Below are 12,909 nucleotides of genomic sequence, written 5' to 3'. Positions count from 1 at the left end.
TGGGCTCTCTTACCTGTGTTGGAGCGCCGGCGGATTCCAAAGTCCCAGCTGGAGGTGATGTCCACGGACTGGGAGAGATCGCAGGCCTGGCCCTCGCTCCCGCTGTCCCCTAACTGGCCGGAGCCGAAGGCCGAGCCTCCGTCCCCAGACAGGCCGGTGGACTGGCACCTCTCCAAGTCCACATCGTGGTCTATGAGCACCATTTCGCACATGCCCGTGTCATCGCTGGTCACGTGGGACTGACGAATGTGGGCCAGGATGATGGTGGGGTTGTCCAGGAACGCCATTGTCACACTCTCGCTTCTTCTTTCTATCCCTCCACTCACTCTCTACCCACCGTCCTTCTCTCTCTCTCTCTCCCCTCCTCCTCTCTCGCTCTCACTCTCTCTAGCACTCACTTTCTACGTCTCCCTCTGTAGCACACTGGGGATTATGTCTACTTGTAGGGGCCTGGAAGGTTTTCGTCTCCTCTTTCCAATGCCCGTGTTATTTTCTCCTCTCCATGTTGGACCACTCAGGCTGGCCTGTAGGGACATTAGACAGAGCAAACGTTTCACTTGGTCAGCATCCCAAATCATTTTACATCCCAATCTCTAACTCAAGGCCTCCTCATCCTTCATTCGAGATTGCTTGCAGCAAATGAACATTAACATGCACAGATACATGCCCATAAATCCTCACAGGGCAACTAATAATAGCAGGGGTATGAGGGGTAGAATGAATACAATTAAGCCATACATGCTAGTTGTGCATCACCCTCAAAGCATGGTATCAGGGACAAACAAAACCTGAATTCATATTTCTCAAAATGGTCTTGTAATCCAAAGCAGACTTCCTTAATAACTTTCATCACACACCTACAATAGTTCATGATTATTAGTGTGTCTTCAATGAGGATCAGAAATGGAAACTCGGTAAGACAAAAATTCAGTGTCCCAGGTCATCTTTCAAAAGGACGTCAACACATGCCAGCCACTCAGGCAATCTTCTGCAGATTTGCAAGAATAGATATTGTGAGATATTCTTTCTCACATATTCATGCTTAATCATCATATCTGATTATTTAGACATAACAGAATAACAGAAGTGTTGCCTTGTGTAATGCTGACACATCCTAGATCACACTGATAACCAAGTTCTGCTTTTGGAAAATGCTTCTATCAATATTGTCTATCAGAGCACCTATACCTTAAACTATTAGGGAGCAGGTAATTACTGCCATGCATTAAACTGCTAGAAAAGAAGTAGCAGTAAAGTAGTTGTTTTTACATAGACGAGACACGTTTTGCCATTCAGACCCTCCCAAGTAGTTTCACACTTACCAACCTGCAAGTAGTGCCAAAACAAATTACATTCAAATAATTCACTGACTCATAGCTGCTAGTTTTTTTTTTTTTTTTTTTTTTTTTAAATCCAAAGAGAACAGCAAGTATCCAATACAAAGCCAGAGGACAATGAATATCCACAAGCCGTTTTTGATTGCCACTGGCCATAACAGTATAACAACAACAAGCCAACTAGAGACTTGCTTTACATTGTTAACACCCAAATGCGACTATCCCGACACATCAGGACACTAAGTTAGCAGCGGGATCTGTATATCTGACCTCTGTTCTGTTTGTGCCATGCTTAACCAACTACAACCCGTAAATACACAGAACACATAACACCACTGTTGCTGGACACGCACAGGCCTAGCTTGCGCTGAACCAGTTATCCTAGCTGGTTATTGGTGAGGGTTTCACACTGTTGACAAGTTCAACACCCCGAGGAAAGGCATATAGGACGAATGAAATGTGACGTACCTGGCGGTACTGACACAACATTGCTGGACTTAAAGCCATATACTTTGATAGTTTACCAAAATATCAAAGTATATGGCTTTAGTTTACAAAAGTGTAGGCTGTTGTACAAGCTAACTAGCCAGCTAGCTTGGGTGGGTACCCAGCATTCGAGCTGGCCTTTTGCATCACAGCGTCTCGGCAAAGACACTCGTCTCATCCTGACAGAAATGTAATCATTTTATCAAAGCCTATATGCTGTATGCAATCGAGGGCCAAAATAGAGCCGGTGACTGACAAAATAGACCTATTAGCACTTCAGTCAGGTTGTGTCGCACTGACAGTCAATTAATGTGTCATCAATCGTTAGCAGACTTGGGTTTTTGCATGATCAGAGTACTCGTAAACTCTGTAGCACAATGACCAGTCATCAATTAACTAGTCGAAGTAAGGCGAACACGGTGCAAGTTACTAGCGTTGTTACTTCTCGCTTGTTGGTATTACATTTAGCGGCTAGACTAATGTTAGGCCTTACCACAATTAAGTGGCTAGGAGTATTGTATTTAGTTAGCTAGCTAGCTAATGCAGTTTACATACCTTTAGTCATGACTAATCCACGGAAGGGAAGGGTTGAGAATACGCAGAATCATCTGTGTATATGTCCAATTACATGGTCTCATTTCACCAAGGGTAGTATAACAGCTTCGCATTCAGAAAATAATAATAGACTCATGTATTTCCTCTGTTGTTTCCATATGTAGTCGACTATGCTATTTCCGTCTGCTTACCCTCATACAGGAAGTACACAGACCACAAAAGAGGCGGACCATGAAAACAACACAGGTGAATGTGATAGACAAGCATATAAGCCAATGGGCATTCGTTTCTCTGTAATAGACATTTTGGAAAACCAATGGTCACAATTCACTCTTTTTTCCGCTTAAAAATGGGGTTATTGAGTTCATTTCTCTCTTTTTTTTTTTTAAGGGCCATCTGAGCTGGCGGAGTTCAACGAAACTATCGCCCAGTGTTTCTGTTATGTCTGCAATGCAATGTCATTTTCTATTGCAAACACATGCTATTATGATGTTAACGGTGGGTGTGGCTGTGTTCGGCATCTTCTAAAGCCTTGACACAATTTCTGTTCCAGGATTGTGCCTGATCTGTGATCTCTGTGAACTCTTGGCTAGATATTATAGGCCTATAAATTAACATGCACGTTTCTGTAGACTAGTCATATGTTTTTATTGAAATATAGGCCTATACATATGTATTATCTTCTCACAGACATTATGGATAGAGCATTAGCCTAAGCTCTCACTATAGCCTACAAAAAAGGGAGACTAAACATGGAGCAAGCTATTCATAAAACTTTTTGTAGGCTACAGCCTCTTTTAAAAGTATCTTGTCATAGCTTATGTTCTGATGGAAAATTGAACCCAAGCCTATGTAGGCTAACAATCAGTTAATCAGAATAAGAAAGCTTTCAATCAAGGATGGGTTTAATAACCACCCAACCAGAATTATATGTCACCACTGCCCAAGACGATCAGATACTAGCCTACTAAAGCCCTAATGTTATAGGGTCACTGTTTTTTAATTAGGTGGTTAATTAGACAATGTAATAATTTTATGTCAGAGTTTCCAAAACCACTGCTACTACAGCCTAGGCCTACATCAGATCAGGCCACTGTATTCAATCTCACTTAACTTCAATAATCCAATGAAACGAAAATAATAATAATAATAATAAAATGTATATATACTTTTCAAGCACAGAGCACAAAGTGGAAATGAAGGAAACTGGAGCCATTTTGAACTGAAATGCACAAAGATCTAGTTTAAAGAAAACAGAAAAATTCAACAAATGTGGAAATAATAAATACATGAACTCAAAGAAAGACATGCTTGGGGCAAGAATAAGCACGTGGCAGCCTCATGATTTTATACTGACCACAGAGCAGTGGTGAAAAGTAACAGCTTTTCAAATACTGGGAATATAATTTATATATACTCTTTTGATCCCATACTTGTGTTGTATACTTTTACTACTACATTCCAGAGGGAAATAGCCTAAGTATCCACATTCATCTGACAGCTGTAGTTAGATTTAAGATGATGATTTTACACAATGGACAACAAGCTTTTAAAAACACAACACTATCAATCCAGTGGATTCCAGTTTTGGGGCTTTTAGATGTCTTTCTGTCAATTTCACATTTCAGATGTCAATTCTTAACAGCTCCACCAAATAGGGTTTTCCCTTTAGAAATCAACAACTTTCCAAATAGAACGAAGTTCAAACAATGAAAAACACGTGTCTTTGCTAGCTTATCACCTGCATGGCCCCTCAGAGTTATGTGATGTCCCTATGATGCTGTAATAATAGATAAGAGAGATGAAACCAGTAGGCTTTTACTTATATTCTTGAATCCTTTGTTGCTAATGAGGATTTTACAAGAAGTTTACTTGTAATTGTATTTTTGCAATGTATAATTTTAACAATCTAAACACATGGGCTACTCCATCACTGACACTGATGTTTTATTGTCTATCAATTAAGAAACCTGAAGACAGTTTGGTGGCTATAACTTACAAACAAGCCATTCACTCAGATAATAAAGAGACGAACAGACTTTACTTTAGAATAGCCTATAAACATATTAATTATAATCCCTATGTGGAGGAGGGGAAATATTATGAATAGGTCTTATGCATGTTTTTAATGCATGCATATTTTTAATTTTGTTTCACAAAGCTGATTTAATGAAATGGGAATTTGTGCTTGGGTCAGTGCAAATATCTGCTTGACAATTGTGTTCAAGGCTAAATCCTTGCACACTACATGTGATTGGCAAGGCTGCATAGAATACACTAAAGGGGAAAGGGAAGAGTAGGAGTTTCAAAATGCTCAGCCTTTGCCAAAATTGATGACTTGTCTTTAGCTTTAGAAGGTTTGACAATCCATATAGCTGCAATCATAAACAATGAAGGTGTGTCATACCTCAAATCTAGTGCAATGTGATCAGTTCTATTTTGGGTATATATTCCATGTTTTTCTTTTCATGAGAAAATAATAACCTCAAAAAATATATTCTTACTTTTCCATCACAATCCCTTCATTCTCTGTTTATGTGCACAATGATACATGCTGTCATTGAGTGAGTGACATGCTTCACTAAAAAAAGCATTAGCTTGCATGGCTAAAGTGGTTAAGATATATTTAGAAAATACACTTTACAAGAGGTTTACAAGATAATACCTGTTAAATGTGCATTTTATCTCAGATACAGTATGTGGAGATTTTTATATATAGAGAGAGAGCCTCAAACAATCATTGGAGAGAAAGTAACAGCAATGCATGGAATGTACAAAACAATAATTCAATCAAAATTCTTTTGAATATTCACTATTCAACTAATTGGTGAGACAGCCTACACATTGGGTGTTTTAATGAAAATGATCAGAAAGTTTACTTCTTGTATAGGCCTACTCACACTACAGTGTACACACACTACAGTGAAATCGAGATCGTGCCTGGCGCCATCATCACCATGCACCCTCATCATCATCACCCCAACCATAATGGTTATGATCATCATTGCATTCACCAGACGCCTTTTTTTATCTCCCCTTCTTCGCAATGGGTTGCGTGAGAGGTAGCAACAAGGACACACCCCTCGATGGGGCGGAGCCTCGGTTGGATACCGATTTTCTATTCCATGCCTTTTCTGCGCTCAGTCGGACTCGGCTGTGCCACGCGAATGGCGCAACTACGGTAACCGCATAGCATAGACTGCAACCGCACAATTTCAGACACTGTCATGTTGAGATTTTGAGCCCTGTTGTCATTAATGTTTGTAAGCTTTCATTCATTGCTTTCATGCATTTCAGTCCGTCATTCATAATCTACTGTAGTAGTCCCATGCTCGTGTGCAAACGCGCGCGTAGTGTTTGAAACCTCAGAAATAAGTAACACAACTTTATCAACTGAATTGTAACTGAGGGTGAGATATTATAGTTTGATTTATTTTGCTGATTTCCTTGACAGACATTAAAGTCTTGACGACGACTTTCTCAAGGCTGTGGTAATGAGGACAAGTTTGTAACAAGACTGCCACGGAATTGTTGGGAACTGCGACTGCTGAATACATTTTCAGCAGGCTGGAACGAACAGAGCATCAACTGGCAACATCCAAGGCAAGACTAAACCAAAACTAGAGGAATACCACTCTGAAGTTAGAACGCATCAGTGGTCAAGTACCGCTCCAAGTGGTTCCACGAAACTGCTGGTCATTTTCAGTCTGGCAAATTTTGGAATTTAGCTAAGTGGAATGCGAATGAACTTCCAAAACAGAATTGCATTTGTTGGATGAATTTTCGTTTGAAACGGGATTTTCTTTGCGAATACTCTCCTGCTATCCTCTATCCATTCGACGTCTGCACATTTTTTTGTTCGTGTGACTGAAGACAACAGCAAGACTCGTTACTGTAAAGAAGCGTTTTCATTATTTTGCACCAAACTATGGAGGATCCAGCCCGAATCATGCAGGCACTCGGCGGTGTCGCTCTTGGTGGTCATTCGGTGCAAGGAGGTATGGGTTTGCCGCCTTCGCATGGACTCGAGGGGGCGGACGGAGATGGAAGAAAACAAGACATCGGGGACATTCTGCAGCAAATCATGACCATTACTGACCAAAGCTTGGATGAAGCACAAGCAAAGTTAGTTTCATCAGTTAAATATAATTGTTTTGGTCAAAGGCTATCCCTAGCCAGTGTCTTTGAAATAAAGGATCATCTGTTTAATTAGCCTAATGAACCTGAGTGAAATTAACTTGAGATGGATTCTACATAGCTTTAGAACAATTATGTTATGAATTATTGATGTTTTATTTAAGTATGCACCTGTATCATCATACCAGTGGCATAAAAATACCCAGAGTCCTCAAAGTTTTGTTACAGCCTGTTATGTTGCACGCTGTAAGCTTGGTCAGACGATGGATAATTTTGATGATGATATTGATAATGATGATAATGATGTGAACGCCGATTGGTAGTTTAATTATTTACAGTCATTATAGTCACTATTGTGTGGATATGCAATGGGCATCTAGTGATATGACAGTTGGGGCAAGACTGGGATATAGCCTAATCTGTGTTAAATTGAACCCTCATAACTCTGTGTTAACTCTCTTTTTTATATTTTCTTTATTATCTCTTTTGTTGCGTAAAGGAAACATTCCCTCAACTGTCACAGAATGAAACCAGCACTCTTCAGTGTTCTCTGTGAGATCAAAGAGAAAACAGGTAAGTTGCAGTGCTATTTCTGCTGGGTTTTCCTATGTGAAAGGTAGCGTGGAAACGGGTAGGGAGCTCCCGTAACGAGTCGCACAGCAAAACACGAGCGCGTGTTCACCGCCATCTTTGCTATTATAGTGACATTTTCTGTCAGGTTCCCTTTTTTTGGATCCCAAACATTACAGTCCATAATAAATGCGTTGCACGTTAAATCACCATTTGGAGAGCGCAACGGTTTATCATTCGCAGGGTTACGCCTTCTTCATGTGGGTACACATCAGCAAGAGGCTTATTACTGTTGCATAGGTTATCAGTTACGAACAACGAGACGAGCGAGAGTACCCACTGGGAGATGCCGCTCTATAGTCCAGCCTTCCAACATTGGAAGAGAGGAAATATGACAGCTTGAGTTGCACACAGGTTGCGTAAATGTAGATCAATTGCAATTTGTCATTCCTGTGCTGAGCCAAGATCCTGTCTTTGTGTGCAACATTGTAAGGATTGTTTTTGTGTGCACCTCCAAGTTAATAATTTTCATAAGTAAGATATAAAGAAGAATATGTCATAAATTGACTTTTTAATATCTGCTGATACAGCTTTCAATTATACATCAATTATGTTTTATTTCAAATTATCAGCTCTATAAATTAAGATATTCAGCAGAAACATTATCCTCTCAAGGTAGAACATTGTAGTACTGATTAATCCCTCATATGACAATACATTACCATACTTATTTTGTTATGCTAAAACATATTTGTGTCATTATTCGTAGGCCTATATTTTCTTATTGGTCATGGTATTTAAGGAAGATATGCAGTTAATGTCACAGCAGATTCTAGCTAGAGAACCAGTCACATTTGTTTGTGGAGGTGAAATTGTCATTGAGATTGTTTTAGATCCAAAGTGATGATGCAGTGTCCTATTGAGTGAAGCCATATTGATCTGGTAAAATTATGTTGGTCATGTCAAATGACATTTCCTTACTGAGATGCAATCAGCTGGTTTTGTAATAAGCTCTGAGCATGCGTATCTTATAAACTACAGAGACATTTTTAGATTCCCCCTGAATCTGTTTGTGCTAGTAACCAACATATTTGTTCAGTCATAAATAAAAAAACATTTTCATTATTTGAGTGTAGAAAGCAGGGCAATAATGTTTTTTTTTATGAAAGGGTATTTGGTATGTTTAAAAGTAAGTGTAACCTCAAGGTCTTGTATGAAAGCCTGTAAATACACAGTGGGTTCAAAGCCTTTAAAAGGTCTGTCTTCACAGTGCTGTGTAGTTTAATGTAAGCAGATTCTGCACAAGGTGGGCATCCTGTCAGAAAAGCCATTGGAATTTCATATTTCACTAACACTGGCTACATTTAACACACAAAGATAAATAGCCGGAATTGGCAATGGTGTGGATACTTGCCTAGAAACATCTTTAAATGTTACAGTATGAAAATATGAGAGATATTTTAGGCTACATCATAGCTTGAGTACATTCAAGAAGAGAAGAAGAGGTATTGCAGAATATAGAAGAAGAGGTATTGCAGAATATAGCTTTACACAAACCCAACTGGATTTACAAAACTGAAAACAAAAGTTATTGGATATGTGCAATTGTACTCTGGCTTTAGTGTGAAGTGGGATGCAATGTAACTATAACATCTCTGTTTATTGTGGTCAGGTTTGCCAAATAGTAGGTGTAGAGTATTAATGCATAAGCCATTTAACTTATCTAAATAACCTGGCAGCTGCAGCTGAAGCAAATACTTGCAGCAATAGAAAAGTCTGTTTTCTGGTGCATTATTATGGCAAGTTATAGGAGCCATTGTGGATGTTGTTTCATAAGATGAAAATATTTCAGATAGATGTCTTACATGGAAAATATATGAACCAGAAAGGCATTGCCATTGGCATTGACACTGAGCTCAAGATGTGTATTGTTTGAGTGCACTCAAATGCCAAATATAAATGCTCTTTTCAGGTAGGCCCATAATATGAAAATATCAACGTTCTCATGATGAAATATCATGTTACGAGTGCACTCTTGGAGGTAACACTTGTGTGATAGTCGTTTGCACACCACCTCGTAAATTGCACGAAAGGGCTCGTTATGCAACAGTGTATGGCTGTTGATGTCATTGATAACAATCATCCATTTGTCATCCCTGTTGACAAATTGTCTCTCTCAAATGATGTTGTCAGTCAGATGGACTCTATAGACTGCTGCCGTCAGAGTCTGCTGGGTTCTGGCTTAGCATTAATCACGCTCTCTTCAATCAAAGGTCTCGTGTCAACGTTTCTCAAATGATAGCTGACTCAGGCACGTTCTGTAACGGCTCTTTTTCTGAAACCATGAGCCCTACTTTACTCAAGCTCAAAGCAGCTGCACAGAATCATCATTCAGAGTGCGATCCCTACTCTTCGCGGATGATCTTAGCAGTGCAAATAGCTTCTGGAGAGATTCGGAAACTCTGGTTGCCAAATGTGGTGTGCCTCAGGCTTAGCCTGAACCTCCCACCTCTTGAGCCCTCTCACGCCCCATAAGTAGGAAACCTAGTAGCCCATAGCCGCAGAAGAACCAAACCTGGCATCCTGAACCATCTCAGAGTCACTGCAGTAAAACCCACATGCACCTCACCACAGATCTCCACTCTCTAGTGGGGAAGCGGGCGGTGATGGGGTGGGGAACAGTGGTGGTGGTGGGGAAAGCATATCTGAAATCTGCATGGCCAGCATATTCATAAATAAACAGCATACATCTCGAGCAGTTCTCACTCAGCTGAATCAATGCAGAAGCAAAGGCCGTAATAAAGCAGAGTGAGGCCAGTTTAAATCATTAGCTTGATTTACTGGCGGGATTGGATTGAGGAGATTGAGGAGGTAAGCAGTTCTGAGGCCTTTGGGGGACATTTTGTTTCAAAGCAATCAGAGAGAGAGGGACTAATGAGATAAATAAATCTATCTGTAAGGCCATGATGCAAGAGGTAGGCAATAATAATAATAATAATAATAATAATAATAATAATAATAATACATAGTTATAATAGGGTTAGGTGCAATATTACATTGCCTGCTTACCTACATTCAAGTGAAATAAGTCATCCACACTTCCACACATGAGTCTCACACTCATTAGGTCTACTATTATTTGTGAAAAACATAATTCTCCACTCTCTACAAATGTAATGTCAGCTAGACAGTCTCAAGTCCACTGTGTGTCTGAGCTCTGACTTAAGCTGAGATGTGACCTGTCCAAATTGGGTTTGCAGTGGATTGGGGCGCCCAGTGTCGTGACGAGACTGTTTCACTGGCCTACACCTTGGCCCTGACGAGCCACAGTCACAGAACACCCCCCACACACACACACACACACACACATACAGACAGACACACACACACTGCCCACCCCCCTCCATAGCTCTGCGGCCGAGACGCACCAGAGTAGAGTTACGTCTGTGTGCCTCATCGCTCCTGTCCCAACCCCCGCCCCCGCCCCGAGCCCTCCATCCTCCGCGCCTCATCCCACCCTGCTTACTTCGACGGCCCGTGGAAGGTTGTCAGGAGATGGGCAGCATGGCCCACTGGCTCGGAAAATGGACACGAGCGGCAAACATAATTGATTTAAAATCCTGACAAGTCGCTCAGCTGATGAACTCCTGAGCTTTAATCCTCCATCTATTGCTTCTCGACACCGCTCTGCCGAGAACCAAGATGTGGCATTGATAATTATCGGGTGATGTGTATTCCTCCGGGTCTTGAGTTTATATAGTGTGTGTGTGTGTGTGTGTGTGTGTGTATGTGTGTGTGTGTGTGTGTGTGTGTGTGTGTGTGTGAGAGGATGTATTTCCCATTAATACCTAAAAATACTGCATTTGAGTTTCCTGTGTGTGTGTGTGTGTGTGTGTGTGTATGGGTGTATGTGTTTGTGTTTATATGTGTGTGTGTGTGTGGGGGGGGGGGTTGGAAGACAAAGGAGGCATCTCTACAGGCCTCTTCGGCACACTCCCTTTGTCTCCCTGTCACCCCGCCTGGGTCTGGCGGGCTATTTCATGGCCAATGTTACAAACACCCACCATAATTGTTTTTCACACTCAGGCTATGCTAATGAGGCATTGTGGCGGCCAGCTTAGCAATTAGCGTCCTCCGACTGTATTTTAGCAGGTTAATTGAGAAATTTTTACATGCTGCACCTCCCACTTATTAATTAGGCTTGACAGAGGTGGCAGAATTGCAATCCAGGGGCAGTGGCTGCCAGGAGCGAATGCCTGTCAAGTAGAAGTGCCAGGATTGATTAGATATGAGGGCTCCGTGGTTGTGTGTATGAAGCCCCACTGCTGATTCTGTGTTCATGTCACTGTTGCTTCTAACGAAGTAGGCTAGCCTTTGGACAGAGTGGTGTTGTGTGATCGTTTGATGGTGCATTTAGCAGAGGGTATAGGGATTAGCCTTTGAAATTAGACTTTGAATTCGACATATCGCACATATTTCTGAAAGTTTTCTCTTTTTGTCTCTTTATCTCTTAAGACAAGACAATAAGACAAATACATATGCACACACACACACAGACACACACACACACACACACACACACACACACACACTCACACTCACACCCACACACACACAAATAAACACAAACGTGTATTCACAACAACCAGCAAGGACATACACACACGCACACACTTGACCTGATATGTAAAATCGGTGTTCTCACATCAATGAAAAAAATCACACAGATTTTCACCTTCACCTTGGTAGTGTTCCCTCAGTATCAAAGCCTTCAAATGTCTCTTGGTGACCTTGCAGTGTTACAGCAATAGCAATAACATGGTCTGTTTGTGTATATGTGCATTTTTTTCTCCCATGTGAGGAAACAGAGGATGTTTTTTTTGAAGGTGTGTGTGTATGTGTGTGTGTGTGTGTGTGTGTGTGCACGCATGTGAAATGCCTCCCTAGGAGAGACGTGTCCTCTATTACCAGAGCGGCCCGACGACGCTATCCCATAAGGCTTTGCTGGGGCCTCTGAGGGCCCGCTGACAAATTCGACATTGCCTCTGATCTGTCAGCACAACCTCCCTCTCTCCGCAGGTTAACCAAATTGCGCTAAAGTATCGCGGCATTAAATTTTCATTTCCCGAAAGTAAACGTTCCACCCCGCCTTCGCCTATTTTAATATTTTACATCTCTCCTGTGACATGTGCATGTGCTGTAAGTGCCGTTTGTGATGCGTTGTCATCCATAATTTTGTCACAGGGGATAAAAGCTCTGGAGCTTGCCGTGCATGTTTTATGGAGGAAAATATGACATTAGGAAGGTTGTTGAACTTTCCTCTCATCTCGGCCATGCATAGACGACCATTAGTTACTTTTACGACGAATCAAGGAATTGTTTTATCAATTTTACGTTGACATATCCGACAGGCCTTGCACTACAGCCAAATTCTTTTTTATTGTTTCCAAGGATGGGACAAGAATAATTGTCCTCTATATATTTTATTGAGTAATGTCTACCCTTGATATGAATTTTAGGCTATGTTTCGTCTTTTCTAAAGTGTAGCTTTTATTGAGTTTAATGGCAAACTACTTGGGAAAGAAACAGCTCAATCGCTCCCAAAGAAATTGGTGATGTATACATAACAGGTACAGGGTTCGTGGTGAGGTTTCTTTGCCTGTTTCTATGCTATCTGCTCATAGCTCTAACAGTTTAGTAGTATTGGTTTTAAATGGGAAAATATTAGCATTAACATATTTTTGCTGTTACTTAAGCATCCTATGTTTATTTATGAGTATTTTTGCTCTTTTTCTTTTCATTCTATTTTCTTTTTTCTTTAAAC

The 12,909-nt window shown here is 40.8% G+C and overlaps 2 protein-coding genes across 5 annotated transcripts in view; one reads left to right on the top strand and one right to left on the bottom strand.

Annotated features, from left to right (window-relative positions):
- mapkap1 (MAPK associated protein 1) overlaps positions 1-2,565 on the bottom strand; it is a 38,237-nt gene extending 35,672 nt beyond the window's left edge. For both annotated transcript variants that reach the window (XR_007195271.1, XM_048259209.1), the window contains exons 1-2: positions 2,379-2,565; positions 14-524 (exon numbers count right to left, since the gene is read on the bottom strand). Coding sequence is in view for 1 of the 2 variants with exons in the window: in XM_048259209.1 (XP_048115166.1) it covers positions 14-287 (274 nt within the window). In the remaining variant the exon portion in view is untranslated. The remainder of the gene's footprint in view (positions 1-13; positions 525-2,378) is intronic.
- A 2,868-nt stretch (positions 2,566-5,433) lies between these two features.
- pbx3a (pre-B-cell leukemia homeobox 3a) overlaps positions 5,434-12,909 on the top strand; it is a 46,974-nt gene continuing 39,498 nt past the window's right edge. For 2 of the 3 annotated variants that reach the window (XM_048259652.1, XM_048259650.1), the window contains exons 1-2: positions 5,534-6,503; positions 7,015-7,088. In XM_048259652.1, coding sequence (XP_048115609.1) covers positions 6,307-6,503; positions 7,015-7,088 — 271 coding nt within the window. In that variant the 5' untranslated portion in view covers positions 5,534-6,306. Of the gene's footprint in view, positions 6,504-7,014; positions 7,089-12,909 lie in introns of all 3 variants that reach the window. The other variant, XM_048259651.1, reaches the window with a different exon arrangement.

The sequence above is a fragment of the Alosa alosa genome, chromosome 12, assembly GCF_017589495.1.
Source record: "Alosa alosa isolate M-15738 ecotype Scorff River chromosome 12, AALO_Geno_1.1, whole genome shotgun sequence".
NCBI lineage: Eukaryota > Metazoa > Chordata > Actinopteri > Clupeiformes > Clupeidae > Alosa > Alosa alosa.
This window is presented reverse-complemented; position numbering and strand designations above follow the sequence as displayed.